Raw genomic sequence first — 22,013 nt, forward strand, 5'->3', positions numbered from 1 at the left:
TGTGAATCACGGGAGGGAATCTGCTGTCTCCCATCGGCCTGTCCTGCAGAGCTCTGGGTGCAGCTGGTGGGCAGCTCTTGAGCTGCTGGGGATCAGCATCACTTCGCTGGCTCCAGCAGAACTTCAGTCCCTCATCTGAAGGCTGTACCTGCTCTGAGACCACAGCACAGCAGACTCTGCCAATGCCTTCAAGTTCCAGAGGCACAAATCGTCCTCAGAAAGCCCAAAAGGTGACTAGCAATGTCCTGTTTGCCCAAGACACAACTCCTGAGAAATACAGGAGTTTAAACGTTCAAAAAGTGGGTGAAAAGATTCCTCTGGTGCTTTGGAGAGTAAAGTCCAGCAAGCAAGGGCCCCACTGTGGACTGTGCCCCAGCTGGAGTGACAGCACAACAGACAAGCCACTTTGTGTATCCTTCAGCCCTGTCACCGAACACTTTATTGATGAGTAAGGGCCATTCTTAAGGCCTCTGCTCCAGCCCCTTCCTCTGGCTCAGGCCCCATTGTGGGTCCAGCCCAGGGAACAGTTCACGAACCCTGATAAGCAAAAAGGAAAAAAAAAGAGCCTGTTTGTAGTATAGGGAGAAGCTATTGCCAGTGGTTTACTCGAGGAAGGCAAATGTGCATCATGTACAACGAGCCAGAGACATGACCTTCAAGATCAAAGTACATGTTCAGCGATGGAACAGTTCTGGTATCTGTAAATATTTACGTGATCGAAACAGAAAACTTGGTCCTGCAAAGTGCTACCAGTCCTCAGTTTTTGTCTGAACCCCTGCTCCTGAATTCAACACTATTCAGTATTTTTATTAATAATTCAGGCAATGGAACAGAGTGTATGTGCAGATGATTTCAAGATGGGGAAGCGGGACAGAGCTGCAAGCTCTTCAGAGAGGAGGGTTGAGTTCAGAAAGGGCAATAATCTGAAAGGAGCAAGATAATAAAAATGAGTGCTAAATTCCAAACTTGTGAAGGAATAATCAACCACACAAATGTGAGCTGGGAAATAAGTGCCAAGAAAGCAGTTTCGCAGGAAAAGATCTGCGATGATCATTGAGCCAAAACTGAAGAGGCATGAACAGAATGAAGCTGGCCTGCGTAAAAGGGATGTCAGATTTAAGATACACAAAAACCCCTAACAAGGGCCTCATCTGGCCCAGTTTTGGACACCACAAGAGAAGAGTCTAGAGGGAGAGTAACAAAATAATTTCAGATCTAGAAAACATGACCTACATGAAGAGACCAGAAGTAGTGGCTGCGTGTAGAGAGGGGACTGGGGGGAGATTTATCCATCTTCAAGCATGTTAAAAGCTGCCACAAAAAGGAAGGTAATAAACCATGCTCCATGTTCACTGGGAGTTTGACAAGGGGTAATGAGTTTAAACTGCACCAAGGGAGGTTTGGATTAGGCATTAGGGAAAACTTTCTGCAGTAAGGATGGTGCAGCACAAGCATGTTCTGCCTGAGAGGGCCGTGGGATCCTCATCACCAGACATTTTGAAACCTAAGAAAAGTTAAATGTCTGACTGACATAACTGGTCCCACTTTTGAAGGAGAGATTGGCTGATATGGCTCTATCTTCCATGTTTCCACAACTGTGTCTTCCGACTGCCCTTAAAATACAGAAATGAAAATGTACCTAAGCACAAACAAAGCAACATAAACTCTGCCTGTTGTAAAAGCAGACAATACCGAGGCACTGAATTTTCCAGTGAAACTTTCAACAGTCATTTGCTTAATGTTTCTCTCACGCCCAGGTAATAAAAGCAGAGCAATTCCTTCAGCAGCTCCAAAGCAGGCACCCTCACCCATGTGGTGCTCTCTTCAGTTTCCCCCTACTACCAAATCTCATTGACTTAAACAATAATAAATCAAAGAGAACGGCTGCAGCTCATACAACACAGGCAAAATCACAAGCCTCTAACCTTCACCTTCAAGATTTCCCTACAAGGGTTTCAACATCTGGAGCCCATTCAGCTTGAAGTGATGACAATTTCCAATAAGCGTTAATGGCGGATCCTGCCCAGTCTATACTCTACGACTATAACTCAGTCTGTCTGTCCATCTGTCAGGGTTTATGACAGCCAGAGCTCACACACACAGGAACAAACTACAGCTACAGATTTCTTAATGAGCACATAATGAAGTCAACCTGCTTCATTTTTTTCAGCTCTGCTGATCATTTCCACCAAGCAGACTTTGCTCCACCAGCTCTTGGTGCCAGGAGCGCATCAGGCTGTGGATGAGCTGGTGGGAGCAAAAAGCCATAAATGGGAATCTTTGGAACGCGAGGCTCTCGTGCTTTTCCACAGACAGCTCCCAAGCCCATGGAAACCACCAGGATGACTTTTGCTTCTTTTGGATCAGTCCCACAAGAAGGGGAACAAATGAAATTCCCCCAAAAGTGCAGGCAGAGCTGGCAACAGCACTCACCAAACAGCGCTGCTCCCTGTTGCTGCGTCTCGTGCTGCCTGACCCGTGAAGTCCCTCATCGCCTTCTCTGTGCTGGGTCCAGAGGGAAATTTCGGCATAGGGCAAGCTGCCCATGGCTCCTCTCTCCTCAGGCTGTGGCCATGTTGTTCCTGTGCTGCAGGGACCCTCTAGAATCCCAGGGCCTGGCCACGGCGGGTGCCACAGTCGGCATCACCTCAGGGCTGGCGTTTCCTCGGAGCCTTCGTGGCCTCAGAGTCTGCGTCACCTCAGAGTCTGCAGCTCCTCAGAGTTTGTGTCTCCTCAGAGTTTGTGTCTCCTCAGAGTTGTTGTCACCTCAGAGTCTGTGTCACCTCAGAGGCTGCATCACCTCAGAGTTTGTGTCTCCTCAGAGCCCGTCACCTCACAGCCTGGATCATGTCACAGCCTGGATCACCTCATGGCCTGGATCTCCTCACAGCGTGGAACCCCTCACACCCTTGATCCCCTCAGTCTGGATCCCCTCACAGACTGGATCCCCTCAGCCTGGATCCCCTCACAGCCTTGATCCCCTCACAGCCTGGATCTCCTCACGGACTGGATCCCCTCACAGCCTGGATCCCCTCAGCCTGGATCCCCTCACAGCCTGGATCCCCTCACAGCCTGGATCTCCTCACAGACTGGATCCCCTCACAGACTGGATCCCCTCACGGACTGGATCTCCCCACAGACTGGATCCCCTCACAGACTGGATCCCCTCACAGCCTAGATCTCCTCACAGTCTGGATCTCCTCATGGACCGGATCTCCTCATGGCTTGGATCTAATCACAGCCTGGATCTCCTCATGGACTGGATCTCCTCACGGACTGGATCTCCTCACAGCCTGGATCTCCTCACGGACTGGATCTCCTCACGGACTGGATCTCCTCACAGCCTGGATCTACTCACAGACTGGATCTCCTCACGGACTGGATCTCACGGACTGGATCTCCTCACGGCTTGGATCTAATCACAGCCTGGATCTCCTCACTTGATCACCTCACGGACTGGATCTCCTCACAGCCTGGATCCCCTCACGGACTGGATCTCCTCACGGACTGGATCTCCTCACGGCTTGGATCTAATCACAGCCTGGATCCCCTCACAGCCTGGATCCCCTCACAGCCTGCGCGGCTCAGGAAAGCTCTACAGCAGAGGAGAGAGTTTCCACCATCCTCGGAGCCTTCACCCTTCTTCTTTGGGGAAGTTTTCACCCAGGTTTTGTTTGGAGTTTGAATGTGATCCCGTTCATTCAACACACCACCCACTCAGCCTGATCTGTGCCTGTCAGACTAACCGGGAAAGTTTACTCTGATCTTGGCGGTCTAGGACTAAAATAGCGGGCACTAAATCTGTTCTGATTGGGCTTAAAACCATTTAAAAGTTCCCTGGCAGACTGAGAATCTGTCAAATTATTTTCTCCAAGAAAAAAAATAAAGAACATAGGGTTCCAACTGCAAATTTATACTTTGTTTTGGTGAAGATAGTTTTTTTTTTCCGTTTATTAAATAAAATTAAAAGAAATCTGAAAACTGAAAGAAATAACTCCCTCTGGATGGGAAGTCCTGAGGGTAGGACTGGGAAATGCCGCCAGCAGCCGCAGTTTGCAAGAGCTGCTGCCATAGAACTGGCTGTAACCTGAGGGACAAAACCCAGAGAGCCCCCCTGTTCCTGCAGTGGATCTGTGTAACGCTTCTCTCATTCCATTCTCTTTTTATTCTGATTGCAGACAGAAGAGGTCTGGAGCATCCTGCGGGAATCCCTCTGCCCACCTAACCAGGTAGGGAAGGCTGCTCATCTGCCCTAAGCCTGGCTGGCAGGTGCAGCAGAGCAAGGCTTTCTGCTTCCCAATTTAACTCACAGCACCTGAGCTGAGGAGTTCAATGGGAGTTTCTTTCCTGCCCAGTTAAGATGACAAATTGGTACATGAGTGTTTAATGAAAGATGCTGGAAATGTCCGTGAAGATCAGAAAAATCACCTCTTGGAATTGACAGGCAGGCCATCTGCATTCCTGCGTTCCTATTAATTCCCTAACAATAAACGACAGGAGAGCCTAGAGGGTTAAAAGCTTAATTCAATCTCCTAGATTCCTTCCAGGGGCCTGTCTGCATATAGAATGAGAAAAGCATTTATAAAACTGTTATTTGCACACTAGATTTTTCATATGGCTCCACGCACCAGGTATCAATCACGCCCCTCTCAGCCGTGGTGTCACCATGCATCACACAGCCCGCGGAGACTGATGATGCGCCGCCTGTGACATCTGCCACACAGATTGATGACATCACACCCACCGCACGCCACGTGACCGTTGCCGCGGCTCACATGGCCACGTTTGACCTGATTCAAGGTTTAATAACACCCTTCCCAAACTCTGATACTGAATCTGGGCCATTTTATTTACTCAATTATAAACGAACTGACTCACATTTTGGGGAAGTTCAGAGCCAGCTTAGGATTTTATTTCACTGTCTTCACACTGATCATTGTTTCAGGGTAATTTCCATCGGTAAAATGGCAATCCTCTTAGTCACGTGCTCTACAATCTCTATATGGATCAGGTCTTGATGGGAGCTTAATTAAAACAACAGTCAAGTTCATTCTGTTGCACACTGAGCTTTGAGGAAGCCTCAGACACAGATTTTCTTCATGCTTCAGTGAAAGATGACAGTGTCTGTTCTCTTTGTTGCGTGTTTATCTGTTCTACTGAAATAGTAAATTCACAGGAAGCTGAATTGCTAAAAATGCCTTGTACTGCCCATTCAGCTCTCCTTTCCTTGCTGTATTACACACAGACGCATGCACACATCTCTGCCTCTGGGAACACTTAGACCTGGTCCTACTTACAGGCTACAGTTCCCAATAAGAACCGAGCTCTAATTTTAATATGAGAAATGACTTTTTCACTTTCTTCTACCATTGCTTATCAGTTTTACTTTCCCACAGCTTGGACCAATGGCCATTAAAGTCAGTGTGATCCCTCCATAGGCTCCTGCGGGTGCTGGTATATGGTCAGAAAATACCCATGAACTTTCAAAGTTCAGGTGGTTGTTCCCCTAATTACATGATGATCTTATGAAGGGAGCTTTTATCTGTGTGTGAAAGCTATTCTTCAGTGAAGTAAGGTGCAAATGTGAAGCCTGGCTGGGATAATTCATGTACAGACAAGCCCTTATGCGGTGGCATTAATTTCTGAGAAGGAGTGTTACAAGCATTGATCCTGCAGGCTCTTCTTGGACAGAGGAGAGAAGATTAATACTAAACCATCTTGCCTCCCAGGGCTGGCCTTTAAAAAAGCACTTGCTGGTAGCATTAGGGATAAATACTTAAACCATGGTAAAACCTTTTATCCATTGCTTTATTAGTCAAACTGTCCCTCATGAGCAGGGAGCTTCAGCAGAAACCTGAGCACTTGGTTACTTGGGGAAAGATGGATGGAAGGAATCTGCATACTTTAAATATTCAGCCGGCTGTAACGTGGTAGAGCTGCTGCTCGGGAGGCTGGTTTGTGCTCCGACTCAGTTTGCTGACTGCAATTTTACTAGTGTTACAATACAAGAAACAGGGATGGGGCTGTTCCTCTAAATAGAGAGTCCCCATACGTTTCTGCCCTTCTGAAACTCCCAGTTATGTTTTGTTCTGTGTGTGCATGTGTGTATGTGTGTTCAGGCTGCTTTCACTGCAGGAATCAGAAAAGGTACTGCAAACCCAGAGGAGCGAGCTCTTATCTCGAGCGAAGGTTGTGTGAGGGTGAGGATAGCTGGTTTGTAGCTCTACAGCTTTTCAGCACTTCAAGTGCTGCTCCTGAGTAAGTTTTCTCAGCTGCTCTGCCACTGCAGCTCATTCACTGAAGGTTTAGAGAACCCTGAGCTGCTGTTTCTCCAGCAAGTTGAGGTAACACACAGCTGTGCGTTTGAAAGCAAGCCTGGGAGGTGAGCACTGGCCTGAGGGCTGCCTCCCCACATTCAGTCCCTTTTCCTAAAGTGCAATCTCAGATAGTTTCTAAGCTGTGATTGGCATATGGGAATACAGAAATCAGCTTCATAAAGCCCCGTGCTAACTAACACTTCCCACTGGTGAGGAAGATGGATGATATCCCGTAGTGTTAACATGTGGAAAGTGCTAATATTTCACTTGATTGTTCAGTCTGTAGGAAGGTGAGACATAGGCCCAGAGCTTCCCACTCATGGGCATCTTGAATAAAGCTTTTCTTAAATTATTTCCATTGGAACTAATTCTCCTGCCCCTTTTGTCAGTGGCCCATCCATCTCTTGTTGCAGCTCTGCACACTTAGGGCAAAAATGTTGGCTTGGAAGCAGATTCATAATTATAGAGAGAGAAAGAAGAAAGATCTGAAAGGAGAGAAGTTATATCAGAAAATAAGGATGACGTGAAAGCAAAGGAAGGGCAGCTTTATGTAAATTCTGGGTGAGAAGTAAGGCCAGGTGACTAAGACTAATTCTTGAGGGAATGAAGAGACAGAAAATGCAAGGGAACTGGTGTCGGCAGGATTGGAATGAACATTGCCAGCTGGCAAGAGGCTGAGGATACGGTTTGGCTCTAGCAGGGTTGACACACACACCTTTCTCTGCACAGCTCTGGGAAAGCAGCTTTGGCTCACACTATCTTTGGTATTTTAGCACTGTTGGTCTCACGCAGCTCTGTGAGGGATCTGTTTCTGACCCTGAACATCCACTGCCTTTCCATTATCAGCCTTCTCCCACAGCCGTTCCAGTTCATCTCAATCTTGATTCCCAACGCAGTTGTCATTGCAAGACTTGGGTTCCCCCGGGCTCCGCAGACGATGCCAAGCACAGTGAATTGTGCTGAACAGAGCAGCAAGTTCTGCTTATTTTTTATGATTTGGACAAATGTCTGCTAGAGATTGGTGACCACAACAGCTGTTTTTGGAGCCAGCACTGCTCAGAACAGCACCTCTCCTAAACCTTCTCTAGGCTGTAGGGATCTCACTTGATGCTTCATGGGATTTATTCACCATCCTTTCCAGGTACAAAAATAGGAAGGTGGCAGTAGGAGGGAAATAAAAGGGGAAATCAGTTCTGAAGCGGTTAATTTTACTGGCTCCAAAATTGATAAGCAGTGGTACGTCAGCCTGAAATGAACTTGCCTTGTTCACTGGGGTTCTAAGACAGCGGAACTCAATCAGCAACGGGCCACATGGTTCAAAGCCGCAATTCATCCCACCGCGCCTCTGAAAAATGGGAGGTGACAGTTCATTTTGCCAGTGACAGTCTGTCGGTCTCGCTCACTGCTTCTCCCGTCGATTGCACTGCTGAGGTGAAGTGTGAGCTCCGAGACACCCTTGCTTTATATTCCACTCAGCTGAACAGGACAATCTGAGGATCAAAGGTGGAAAAAACCTCCCCTAGCCCAACCCTATCCACTTCTATTTCTCCCTCCTTACTTTCAAAAGGCTTTTACAAGCCAGATCTCAATAGCCCAGGAGAGCCCTACTCCTCCTGCTGGTTTCACCTCACTCTTGGGTTAACAGTTGTCCCAAGCATGTGTGCCTCTCACCACCGACACCGAGGTGTGCACAGAGCAATCCGCATGACAGGCAATGCAGGACTGCTGCTCTGAAATACTGAACCTGCTGCACACAACGAGACAGGATAACATTCCAGGTGCTGGGTTCTCTGAGACGCACGGGATCCTGGCAGAATTTCCATTCCCTGTTCATGCGCGATGAGGAGGCAGATGAAGCAAAAAAGATAATAGAGATGACAGGCAGAGAGATTTCTGGTCCTGAGCTTTGTCTTTAGCAACCGATTAGTTCCTCTTGAAGAGCACTTGCAGGAATGTACTCAGCAAATTCCCTCCTGAGCACAGTGATGGCACTTTGGAAGGACTGGCACTGCATGAAGGAATAAGGAATGGGCTGGTACCTGCTGCTGGTGCAAGGGAAGCATGAAATGCCGCTTAGGACACTTGCTCACATGCTGAAAATCTTGCATGCTTTCAGAGCATTCTCTCAGCCAAAGATCCAAAGGCATGATTTCCAGGACTCCGTGCATGCTACGTTAGCTGCCCAGTCAAATATGGGTTTGACTACATGTGAAAGCTAATCTGAAATTAAAGGCTATAAAGCTAGAGCGGAATGGCAATTTTGGATGAACTCTGAATGAACAAGTCCTTTAGTTCTCCTTCCCCAGTAGCTGTCAAACCTGCTGCTGTTGTGTTGCTCTGTGGATCTGAGGGCATCCAGGGACTGATCTGAATGCATGTGGCTCCTGCTAGAGAGAAGCTTTTAACTGCTCTTCACTGCAAATGCACAAATACACAGGAGAGAAAGCAGTAATTGCTATTTGACTTCCAAAGTCATCTGTGCAAACTGTTGACTTAGAAAATGGAGAACTCCAATACTATTACAGGCCGAGCTTAAAATATTCTTGGCTTAACTTAATAAGAGAGGAGAAGCCTGTAATTAAAGCTTATTAAACACTGTGCATCACTAAAACAGTTTGACACATGCAGCTGCTTTTATCTTTGAAGATGGGAACTATTCAGTTCTTATGCATCTTAGAAGCAGATAAACTGAGGCTTGCAATGCAAGACAGATATATAGCCAGAAAAAGAAAGATAAGGAAATAAGTAAAGCTGAGAACTGTTGGAAATACTTAACCTGTGGCACAGTCAGTAAATAGCCAGTTTCTGTATATGTCATAAATAGCCAGAAATTCTGTGTCTCATGGAATATAACCTCAGCCCAGACCCTATGAACACTCAGCATAAGCCCTTGTAAATCTTCAGTACACTCAGGCAAGTCCCACAAAGCTCCTCAGCAGCACATTTCATAAGAAACGCTCCTGCCCTGCTGAAGAGTTCCCTGACTCAGACAGCAGCGGGGACGCTGTTCTCCTGTATTGCTCTTGGCATGTCTGCGCTGTGGACACAGGCACATTACACTGCGATACCCGTGTATCAGACGGAGGAGGAATGAGCCACCTGATAGATGTGGAGTGGAGGGGACCAAGCTGCGCCTCCAACCTTCCCCCTGCACAGGCAGCCAGCGTGGGACGGGGACAGAAACGAGAGAAGGTGGCAGGCAGCTGAAATGATAGGAATGGACTTTTGCAAATCCCAGCTGGAATTGCTCTGTCGCTGCTTAAAAATTAAGGTGAGATGGCAGGTGTGCAGGAGGACCAGCAATAGGCAGTGCCATCCTGGAGATAACAGGTTGTCTGTCAATGTGAGCAGCTTATGTACATGTTGGACCACAGAGCTCCCACTAACGGAGAAATTAAAGCTGTCTCCACACAGCAGTCCCAGTGCTCTGATTACATTTACAGAGGTTGTGACCTGCATCCTGTCACCATGGAAACCTCTCCTGCTGCCGATGTACAGCCAGGTTGTTTCTGTGGGTGGCTGATATTTAAAGGTAGAGGCGATGGCGCTGTAATATCAAAAGCAAGGGCACCAAGTTTACAAGCAGCCGAGTGGCAAAATTCATTTCACTCCCTTTGGCACCTTGTAATCTCGACTGGCAATTCTGAGAGATGCTGAGAAGAAAGAAGAAGAGGATGAGAACAAGAAAAGAGGGAAGAGGGGGAAGAAAGAAAATTCACTTATCCTTATAAAGCAATTTTCCTGTATAGAGAAGGGAATTTGTGTATTAAACTCATTATGAAACAGCACTTTTCTGGATCCCTCAAAATAGCTTTCCTCTTCCATTCACCCCTCCCAAAACAGGCTTTGCACCCAGCCCATGTCTCTCCCACGGCAAATATACTCTTTGTCCCAGTCTGTCTTGATGCAAGATGATATTTTGTCTTCTATGTCTCTGTCTTCTGTATATTTGGAACTGAATGTACCCTTGGTACAATCCCCTGCCATCCTGTGAGCTCAGGGATGTTGCTGTGCAGATGGGTGGGGTCCTCGGTCCCTGGCTGTGTGACAAACGAGACTTCCTGCAGCACCGGGCTCTGTGTCTCTGCCGTTCCACCTTCTCGTTAGCTAACTTGCTGTGTGTGCAGCGCACATGGATGGGAGCGGAATCTGCAGCGTGTTGCTGTGCGAGGGGAGTCCCCAGCGGCACTGTTATAATGCAAACACCAGCACAGAACGAGCATGAGCAGCAGGACTCGGGCCAGGACGATGCTCAGCACGGAGATGGCTGACAGTGGAGCTGACTACGATGTCAGCTTCTCACACAGGCGACAGACACTACCTGACAGGCAACTACTTAGCTTCCAATTTTCTCTGGTATAAAACTATTCTGTTAAGCAATGGAAGGCAGTGCAATGAAGGTAAATAAAACTGACACAGGACCCAGGCGCTGCTCTCTCGCTGCTCCTCGCGCAGACGTGATTCTCTGATCATTTGTTGGAAGACAGAGGAGAGCTGGGAGCTGGGGACTCGCTGGTGGGGGCAGGATGAAAGAAGATAAACTACAGGAGAAGAGCACTTGTGGTGATAAGGGCAGGTGGCTGGGAACCAGAGCAGTGCCCCACAGAATGGGAAGTTTGTAGCTAAAGCATTCACTAGGAGCTGAGTTGCTTCAGTTCCAGGTTCCTCCGTGGTTGTCTGTGTGATTCCAGGTGGGTCAGATTGAGCTTCCTCTCCCTGAACATCAGTTCTGCAAGTTCACATTGTGGGTAGTTGTCCTCCATAGACAGCAGGGAGCAAGAGCTGGAGATGTACATCTTAACATATATGGTACATAGAAAAGAACCATCATGGTTACCATTGAATCAGCATGAGGGAGTGTCACGGATTTACCTAGCCAGAAGGCTGGGATAAAATGTGAGCAAGAAACAGAGTGATCCATACAGGGCACTCTGTGGTATGAGGAGGCAGGAGCGCTGGCAGGGAGCTGGACAGGATGGGACCAGCGTGTGCAGCTGAATTTTCCACTAAACTTTCATCCCTTCACCTCTTAAGGTCCTAACTCTTTGTTTCCCCCTCTTGTCGGCTGCTTCACCCATTGACTGTAAACTCTCGGGGGTATCTCTGAGCCCCGCTTCCCTGTCTCAGCAGAAACCTGCACTATGAAAAGATTCAACAAAGCTATCATAGTACAAAGAATAAGAGTTTGCATACCAGCTCCGGAGCCCCTGGAGCCCAGCTCAGTGTCACAGATCCATTGTTCAGGCACCACAAGAGTGATCGCTGTGAGTTCTGCAGACAGAGGATGCAGAGCCATGACTAAGAGATCAGTTGGTTCAGGAGGAGGTGAGAAAGAAAAGGCATCAGCTGGAATCCCAGATCAGCTTGCTCTGGGTTGGATATGTGACCTTTGTAATGCTTTGATTTGAAATTGTAAACCCTTGTAATCCTGGTGGATTACAGCTCCATAGCCTTTAATATGTGCATCCCCCAAAGCCATGCAAATGCAGAGCAGGAGAGAATGGGACAGCACATCCCTACCCATGAAGGGCACTTCTCCACTGCCCTCTCTTTCACCTTGAATGATCGCCCTTTGCTCTGGGGTAGAAGTGGAGAAACAGAGAGTGGAGGTTAAAAGCAGGGGGTTGCAGAAGTTTAGAGAAGCACAATGCAAAGTAGCAGATAATTACACCAGAGCAGATAAGAGAAAAGTAGAGAAGGAAAGGAGATTTTCAGACTTAGTGGGATAATTGGGCACTTAACTGGCTAAAGATCTGTGGTGTGAATAACCACTCCAAAAGGCACACACCATTGTTTATACTAATCAGTGACTCAACAGAAAGGCCAAACTTTTCACCCAAGTTGCCACCATCCCTTTTTGAGCTGAAACAGGGGCAGCAGAGAGGGACGGGCACTGCCTGGAGCTGCGTGGAGGTGAGAAGGGGATGAAGGAGAGGAAGCCCTGCTCTAGGAGTGATGCGCTGAAGCCGCTTTTAGGATACTCAGGTTTGATTCCAAGCTCTTCTGCAGACTTTGCCCCAGTCCCTGGAGCAGGCTGGGTCCAGGCAATGAGCTATAATGTTTATCTGGGTGGTCCTGCTGCAGCAGAGGCTGCTGCTTCTCTGGTCTGGTTGCTACATTCCCATGGGGAACTCCGTTACCTTTCCTGAGGTCTGCTGTGTAATTTCACCCACAAACACTTAGCAGGACGCAGGTCAGATCTGCAGGACTGCCAGATGGCTGGAGCCACGGCATGGAGAACATGTTTGTGCACTGGAAATGTTCTGAAATCCACGCATGAAGAGCGTAAGAGCATTAGGGCTGTTAGTTCCAACATGTCTTTGGGGTTTCACCTTCAGAGCAGCTCTGTCGTGTCTGAATGCGTCCTTGCATAAGAGTGTTTACAGCATCTGGCAGAAGGGGGCAACATAATAACAGTTGCACATATGTTTGGGGCATTTTTCAAGCCGAATTTTCTTGCATCTGCAAGTTCTATCCTTTAATATCATACTGAATGAACTGTAGTAACACTTTGCATTTATAAACTGTAGCATCATTCTTTGGAAGATCTCAAAGCAGTTTACAAACACTCATTGATTGCTTGACAAGCATGAAACGGAAGGGTAACTGTTTTACAAAGTGACGGGAATGATAGAATAAGCTCTTGAATTTAGGGAATACTTCTGCCTTCCAGTTCTTTTAGCAGATAAGATCGCCGACTAATGGTAGTCATTTTTGTGTTTAATTAATAATGTAATGCTTCCAATATCCAAGCTCGCAGATAATGGGCTTGTAATACAGCCTAACATGCCTCCCTTATCATTAAGTTTAACTGTCACACTAAATACCAGATTGTCATGCAGCCTTGTCAGTTTTTCTTTCTTTCTCGTGAGTGTGGAACAAGAGCAGCTGTGGGGAAGGAGAGGCTGGAGAGCTGAGATGATGCAGTGTGGCACTAAAAAACCCTTGAGGGACAAAAATCACGGCTTATTCACCATCCCAGCTCTGAAGGAACAGCAAGGCAGGGAACACTCGCAGCCAGCCCCTGCTGTTGTGTCCATCACATTGCAGGGCTGCTTCTCACACTGACTGGATTTATTTTTGCTATTTCTTAAATGCAAAAAGGAATGATTTTTTTTCTTCCAAGAAAAATGTTTATTACCTGGAATGGAACGTGTTTCAACTTACAAATATTGTTACGCTGCACATTACGTTGGACATAAACCCAGTACTCCATGTGATGGTTTACAAGGGCCCCGCGTTCCCCTTTTCCACCCTCGGCTGTTTCTCCAGCTTGTGCTGTGGCCCCTGAGGACAAACTCTCTTTGCCAAAAGGGGCTGAGCCGCACAGGGATGCAGCCTGACAACCAACCCTGGTCACAGAGCCGGGAACATCCAAGTTCCTGCTTCCGTGCAGCAGAACAGCCGGAGTCCCCAGGCAAAAGGCTTCGGATGAATATTTTGGTCTTAAGTCAAACTAGTTTGCTTTTTAAATTTCTACCAAAATAATCAGTTTCTTCAGGAAATGATTTCTGACCGAACCTATCGCTGTGCTGCTTGCGGTGCTGAGTTCCATTCCCCAGGCCTCTGGCTCTCATTTTTCTTCATGAAGATTTATAGTAATTTCTCCCATATCACTGATTTCTTCATAAGAGAAAAGATCACTTCAGGGACCTACTTCTGTCTCCAGCTACCCTGTTTAACACCTTCAAATATTCCTATTTATGAACTAACATCTGGGTCAGTCTACATAGCATAGTTTGAAAGCCATTAAGACAGATGCCTGCATTTCATTAAGCGGGATTTGATAAGGTGGGTAGGGTTACAGGGCAAGATTACTATGGGAATTCAGTGAGTTTAAACCTTCACTCCAGTTAATAAAATCAAACAATACATCATAAAAGTGTCTGGAAATTGGCTCAATAATTGAAATAGAACTGTATGATGGATGGAGATTTATGGATGTTAATGCAAAAGCAGGGCTGCATTAGAACATCACATCTGAGTCTCTTCTGAATCCAGACCCTTGAGCCCAAATCTGTCTTTTGTGCTGGTTTCAGGTAGGAGATTAGAACGGCTGGTCCAGTTTTAATCTGAAACATCACTGAACTGTGCATGACAATCTCAGGACCATCAAGGGTGATAATGTGACTGGTGTTCACACAGAGGTCTCTGAACTGGTTTTATACTGGGCTGTGGCCCACCACCTTCCACAGCCGCCTAGACACACTGTGTTATTATTGTCCTGAATAGTCATATCAGGGTTCAATTGAGCCACCAGCCACCCAACAGTTTTTCATCTCTCATCTTCACTGTGAACGGAAAGATTCAAGGAGTTCTCATGCCACGTCCTTTGTGTCCACCAAGACTCTTCATCAGGAGTGTTCTCTCCTTCCTCAATCCTCTCCTTTCCCAATCCTCTCTTTCCCAGGACATATGGACTTTTGTCCTAAATCTGTGCTGTCTCTCCAGAGCAGCCGGGGAGCTCTCCCTCCTCTATGGATCTATGGACTATGGATCCCCCTCAGCTCCATCCTTCTCCTCAGCCTCGATGGCAGCCCTTGGTCCTCGCTCTTCATAGGAAGTGTCCCCTCTGCAGCCTTAATGAAGTGTGTGGCAGTCCTCCTCATTAAGACTCAGTGTTGTCAATACAAGAGTCATTAAAGTAGTTTGATGAGGATTGGGAGAAAGAGAAGAGGTGCTACAGCGCATCTACAGGGCAAAGGGCAGCTCCATCACACATTGTAACCCAACAGCGAAGGATCAATATCACCTTCGCATTAAACTGCAGCCCATCCGTCAGCCCGAGGAGCAGCAGCCTCCACAGGAGCTCAGCTCACCGCTCACTTCTGGCTTCCTATCATTCCAACCCTTCCCTATACAAGTGTCCCTCCCTTCCTGCTGCTGGCCAGCTTTAGAAATGCTGTCTCAGAGCTGTGTCCTTCTTAGGACCCCAGTGGTGTTACCCATTCCCCATGTCTAGCTGCAGGATCTCAAGCTTGCTGAGAAGGTGCTGGGGGGAGATGCCTCCTCTGTGTTGTCACCTTGTGACATGTTGAGACTTGGAGCCTCCTCCCTCCATCCCTCCCGGCCCACAGCTGCTCCCACTCTGCCCTCCCGCTCCTGGGCGCAGGCACAGGGCTCTGTTGGGACAACCCAACACCAGGTCAGGCACCAACATGCTGGGTTATTTTCCCTGGGTCTTCTCTTGAGATGTTCTTGTGTTTCTCTTTTGTACTTCACCTCATCCGGTGAGAGCACAAACTCTTTCAGGAGTTCATGTGTGCTAGTGGAACATTTTGGTGGGGTCCTACTGTGACTAATGTGTTGGCATGATGAAATACAGTTACTATAGGTTCACAGTTCCTCTAATAAATGCAGCTCAACACACCTGCTTGCTTCTGAGAAGCCTTCACAGCAGAGCAAATGCAGCATGTCTGGAAGGTAAATGAATGCAGAGTCTGGTAGTTTAAGCCAGGAGCAAGGTCCAGTCATTTAGTGTTGCTTTGGGACCAGATCTGTTTACCATAACTCAGAGCTGCTGTCATATTTTTGTTTCTCTTTGGCTTCAGAAACTGATGAACAGTAACCTGCAAGCCCTTGTGAAGCAGAGGTGCAGAATCGAATTATGAAGACAACAGAAGACCACATAGCTTTAAAAAAGGAAAGAGGTTTCAGGAGGATTTTAACCAACCTTTAAGTGAATGACTTAGTCACACAAAAAGATACACGAGCTGTTGGACAATGGAAATGACATAAGCGTGTAAACTCTGGGATTAGAGCAGAGCATTAGCATGGCGTAGCTGATTAGTAAACCAGGAGACATTATTCAAGCAGTCAGGTGCATTACCAGATTGGAAAGTTGCCTTTTTTCTGAGTTGTTGGTCACTGTCAGAGGCAGCAAATGACACCCAGTGGTCCAACAATTTGCCCTGGAATGGCAGGAGCTGTGATACAGAAATGGATGGACTAGCATGTGCTCTGAAAAAGCGAGAATTAGAGGCTGCTCTGAATTGGCAGGAGCTACAGTACCGGGAAGGGAGGACAAAAGGGCAAGTCAGTGCGCTATCCAGGGCTATCGAGCAAGATGAATAAAGGGGCTGGAAATGTACTTTCGATGCTGCAGCCCCAGACTAGGTGAACAAATCACCTGATCCAGTTTAATGAAGCCTATGATCCACCACCTCCTTTGTGCAATGGGTGTCCCAGGGTCAGCGTGTGCCCGCACGAGCATGCACACATCCTTATCTTATCTAATTACTAGAAGTTTCAGATTAATTTTAGTGCAGCTGCTTGAAAGGGCTGTTATCAGCCAGGGCTTTGTGGTTTAACCTTGTTACCCTTTTGTTGTTAACCTTTCGGAATGGCAGCCGGGGGAAGGTTGAGATCCTGATGTGCAGGAGGAGCAGGGAGGGGGAACACGGGGACTGGTGAGTCTGCGCCCCCCGTTTTGTACGTTGGGCCCCAGGCTGTGTGACAATCAGCTGGCTGCTCACCCCCCTGACAGCCCGGTACCAGCCACATCGAGCAGCCAGCGCCGGGACACGGCTCCTGCCAACCTCTCCAGATCCTTTGATATTTCCGACAGCGCAGCGAAGGGCTCTGACTCTCACATTTTACCTTGCATCGCTCAGCTCCTCTAAGGCTGCTCTGCTTTGTTTCCATAGCTACACCCAATCGCATCTGGCTTCCTGTGAAATTGGATTTCAAAGCAAGACAAGCCTTCAAAGGAATTTGTCCATTTAACAGAATATCATTAGGAGAGAGCCTGTCTGCTGAACTTGGGACCTAAAATGATTAAGGTGGGGCTTTTATCATGTAGGGAGGCAGCTCTGCATCTAGAGCCCATAAAGCTTGATGCTACACACCAATGATGCAGTGGAAGGTGCCAGTCCCTGCCAGGGTCCTCCATCTCCTACTAAACTAAATTTGTAACCTATTCACATATTCAAAAATGAAAGTGGAAAGGAAAAAGGCAAGAAAAAAATGGTTATTTGCCTGGGAATCAGTCTGCAGCTGCATGGGTTGAGTGGGAGGCTTGGCTCCATGCTAAGGCTTCGGGTAGTAGCACCTATGTCCCCATGGCAGCTGAGGCTCTGTGCCTCAGTATTCCTCCGTAAAATGGATTTAATAACAACAACAGCTGCTGCACAGTCTACCTGGTCTTAACAAAATCTTCCTGTGGGGCCTGAGGGGACGTTCAAGGTGCTGGGCCCTGTCTCCAGCTGGCAGAACCACAGGATGATGTGTGGTGCAGGCACAGCCCAGGTGAAACGGTGCCACCCTCCACATGGGGTCTGTTTGCAGTGCTCTACCATGACCTCAGGATCTACAGCAAAAGACCAACCATCACAACTGCAATACATCTCAGAACTGGAGCAGAAAAGATCTAGAGCTTTACTGGTGCTGTAAACACTGCACCAGCAGGAAACTCGTTTGATGAAATCCCCATATGCTCTTATGCAGTGATCACACCCAAGGCAGCAAAGGAAAGCAAACCCGCACAAAACACTTGCAAAACAAGTCACTGCTAGTTTGACAAGAGGAAAACTTTTTTCCAGACCCTAAATATGATACATCGGTTTAGTTATTGGGCAAGATTCACTGACCAGGTATCTTTTAGTTCACTCTTTACCACACTGTCCTTTCAGACTACTATGTGAGCTACAGAAATGCAGAGAACGTGTGAGATGACCCTTTTCTTTGCAGCTGCATGAACACTACTTCTTTCGAGATATGCATTGATCAGATTTTATTGATCTTCCTGGCATATCTGAAGGCAGTTTCTTCCATCTAGGGGACCCAGTTCATTCCTTTATAAAGTAATTTTTAAAGTTAGTCTCAGCGAGCAGCAGCTGCTTTTTATTTGTAGTCAACTGACTAGGATTTCTACACATAAGTGTTTAAATATTTATCCCTAAACACCTCTAGGTGAGAACACATATACAGATCCATCTACTGTACACATCCACCTCCACGCACTACCATTTCTTGCATACAATCAGAACCACTCAAATGTGTCAGGAGCTGCAGGCAGTCAATAGAGATTCATGGTTTGCTCCCATAGGAGACCCAGTTTTCTGACTCCTGACTCACTAAACCCTGTCTGAGTGGGAGCTATGATGGGCACGACTGCCGCCGTGTGTGTGCACGTCCTGCATAAGACCCTCTGGCCTCTGCCCCTGTACTGTCCTTTGTGTCATCTCCAACATCTGCTGTGTTGGGAAAATATAACTAAAGATCACATGGCAGGCACAAAATACTAGAAAAGCAAAAGCGGTGAGCACATTTGGAATAACCTTTTCTATGTTCTATAATGAGAAGTATTTGATACCAGGATACTGCAAAGTAAGGACTGGATCCTCTACAGTTAACCTATGGGAAATCTTGAACTGGTCTTTGGAATCGTTGATGAGCTTCAGATAAAGACGACTGTCTTTGGATTTGTCAGTACTGAGCCTAAAATTTGGGAATGCAAGAATGAAAAATAGTTGTGGTATCCTCATAGTCAGCTTGAGTTAATTCATTTATATAGGAGAGGAGCAGATGCGGGGCTGTGGGTTAATCTAATGCAATGCCATTTTTGTTTTGTAGAGTGCCGTTTACATTTATTGCCTGTCATAAAGAAAGTTAAAGCGCACGGCCCTGTTATTTGTCTGGGCAAGCCATAGAAATATGGACGGCTATTAGAATCTAAGCCCCTTCCTATGCAGGATGCAGGAAGAGGGGAAGTTTTATTGCAGAACGTTCAAGCACCGCTCTCTTCCCCTGCACATCGGAGGCAGCCTGCCTTGGCCTGGAACAGACCCAGTCCCCGGCTCCTGTTGTGCTGGGAACAGGCACCAGAGGTTCAATCAGTGGCCTCACAGAGCTCATGGCTCTGCCCACAGGTGCACTGAATTGCATGTTAACAAAGGAGATGCACAACTAAGTGCCACCTGGCTACAAATCCAGCACAGGTGTGTGGGTTCTGCTGTTGCTGGGGTGGATGTGGCACTTTGCAGCTTGTTGGCTGGAGCTCAGGAGTGTGGAGGAGCTCGGTGTCGGGAGCTGGGCATCCCGCCGCTTGCATGAGGAGGGGTGAGTTGGGCAGGATGAGGCATCTGAGCAGAGCCCAGCAGTTCCTGCTGCCTCCCTAGAGTGTCCCCGCCCCTGCTTCCTTTCTCACTGTCCCTGCCCCGGGGGACGGGAGCAGCAGCAGGAGGCTTGATCCTGTGCAAAGGAGGTGGCAGGTGTCATGATCCCAGAGGAGATCCAGAGACTCCTGGAAGGTAACCACAAAATCCTCCTTCCTCCCCTTCTGCTCAATGGGGGAAAGCTGCTGTAGTTGCAGGGGAAGAAACCGAAAGGCTCTTTGTATCTCCCTCTACTGAGCCAGAGAGGCGAGAGGAAGGATGTGGGAGCTGCTTCTTGTCTAAGGCTGGTTTTGGGGTCCTCAGGTTGACCTGGTGAGAGAGCAGCAGAAGTGAGTCCCTGCCTGGGTCAGGGTGGGAAGCTCTGCTGCTCCAGGCTCTGAGGTGAAGGGAGTGTGTGCAGGGTTGAGGGGTGTCCTTTGGCCCGGCCCAAAACTATCCCACTGTGTGGAACTGCTGGTGAGCACGGCTGGGGGCGATGGGGTGGGGACAAGGGGTCGCAGGAGCTGGTGTGCTGCAGTGAGCCCTGGGCAGTCATTTGTGGTGTCTCTGGGCTTCAGATGTTGTGCAAGTGTTGTATGTCGCACTCGGGGTGCAGTGAACAAACCTGCTGTGTGGGGGTGCAGCCTCAGGAAAGCTTCACCCCCCCTGAAAATGGGGGTGCAGCTGGGAGCAGTGCTGGTTGCAAAGCCCACTTGTGCTTGAGAACGGGAACGTGATCTTCTGAGGTCTCGGTACCTCCGAGAGCGAGCAGGGCGCTGCAGTGCACTGGGAGATGGCAGGAGGCTTCTGAAGCTGCTTTTTGTGAATTTTTCACAATCTTAAACTGCAACACCTCCAGTCATTGGAGTGGTGGGCGAGCCAAGCAGAAATGATCTAAACTCTTCTATCAAAATATGCTTCACAAACATAACTGGGTTCTGTACAGACCTTTGCAATCATTGCAGCCCCGTGGTGTGGGAAGGCAAGCTCTGGCCGGAGAAGGGCCATGCGGAGGTGCCCGTGCTGTGCTCTCTCTCAGCGTTGCAGGCTGTGCTGTGGTGTCCCCACCACGTCCTGTGCAGGTGTGGGTGCTGGGAAGGACCGTTAGCATCTCCGCTCACCACGGGCGCTTGTGCTGGGGCTGGGTGACCTTTAGTTTCCTGTTGTGACAGCTCCTGGCAGCGCCGAGCACCGTCCCTTCCCTCTGAGACACGGGATGGCTGCCCGTCCGGGGCTCCGCAGCCCCCGAGCCCGTCAGAGCTCTCTTCCAAATGCTTTGTGTCTTCCCCCAGATGTAGGTGTAAATTTTCTCCTCTGTTTTTTAATCATGGGGCCTTCAGTGAAGTTCACCCTTTCACATTTTTGATGTGCAGCACTTTATTGTTCGGTGCTGACACTTTTGTAAACAACTCATTTCTGCACCTGCCACCTTCCTTTAAGTTGGATTATTTTCTTGTTAGCTGACTGTTTTTAATTGAAGGCTTCAGATCTCCTTCGAAAGCACAGCCTTTGTTTGCTGACAAGTACAGCAGGCTATGAATGGAGATTAATTGCATGTCACATACCTCTGTATCAAACTTGCTGTGTCTTAACAATCTGTGCAGTGTTGAGGCCTTCCCATGGCTGAGGAGCTTTCTAGCTATGCAGGCTGGAGATGAAGGAGCTTAAGCTATTGCGGTGTTTGCAAACTGCATTACTATAAGGATTCTTACATTTAAAAAAGAATTACCAATAGAGGAGGAAATGTGTACTGATGTACAGGCGATAACTTCTGCTTCCTTGCGTGAGGTCTGGTCTGTAGTGCAGGACAGTGTACATGCAGTCAAAGGCTTGCTGGGAACAGTCGTGTCATTATCACATTAGACATCTCTGAGATTGCAGTGGTTTAAAACCAACACAATGTAGCTATTCTGTCTACATTGCAATCCTGCAACACTTACAAATGCTTGTTATTTTCTGTTTATGAGTAGAAGTGGTTGCAACAATTATATTACTTTTAAGTTCCACTTTGCAAATAAGCAATGCAAGTTTCATTGACACGATGTTGTCAGTTAATTGCACAGAGTTTCACTTTTGGCTCAGCCAGGTCCCTTTTAGAAGTACTTTTGCTTAAGGGTATTTCATGTTTGTTCAGCACAAATTTCTTCTGAAGGCTGAAACAGTTGTTCTATAAAATGTGATACATCTCTGACAAACCCAGGGCTTCTGGTTTTGTTTGAAGAAGCAAAGGCAGCCTGGCAGTGTGATTACCTTCCCTTTCCTGCCTCGCTCCATCCTCCGCTTTCAGGTGCTGGCTCTGGAAAGCCCTTGTTGCTGCAGTTTGGGCAGCAGGAGGGGATGGAGCAGGTGCCACCCATGGAGCCTATGCCGGCACCTGCACAGCCCAACCGAAACCAAACAGTAAACCGCTCTGTTTGTGAGAGCTGCTAAGCCATGGTCAGCATTGACGCAGCATCACGAGTAGCTCCAGAATCTAAATATCAGGGAACTGGGGTTGAGACCTGGAAGATGTTCTCAGTTCCCCCGTTGCACAGGGGATGATGTCCCGTTCAGTGTGTTGCAGGAGGATGGATGACAATTGCTTCAGGTCTCAAGGTTTTTT

The 22,013-nt window shown here is 47.8% G+C and overlaps 1 protein-coding gene across 1 annotated transcript in view; it reads left to right on the forward strand.

Annotated features, from left to right (window-relative positions):
• Positions 1 to 19,470: 19,470 nt before the first annotated feature.
• Positions 19,471 to 22,013, forward strand: part of SKAP1 (src kinase associated phosphoprotein 1) — a 123,350-nt gene continuing 120,807 nt past the window's right edge. The window contains exon 1 of the mRNA XM_080359849.1: positions 19,471 to 19,567. Coding sequence (XP_080215975.1) covers positions 19,534 to 19,567 — 34 coding nt within the window. The 5' untranslated portion in view covers positions 19,471 to 19,533. The remainder of the gene's footprint in view (positions 19,568 to 22,013) is intronic.

The sequence above is a fragment of the Nesoenas mayeri genome (assembly GCF_963082525.1).
Source record: "Nesoenas mayeri genome assembly, chromosome: 26".
Classification (NCBI taxonomy): domain Eukaryota; kingdom Metazoa; phylum Chordata; class Aves; order Columbiformes; family Columbidae; genus Nesoenas; species Nesoenas mayeri.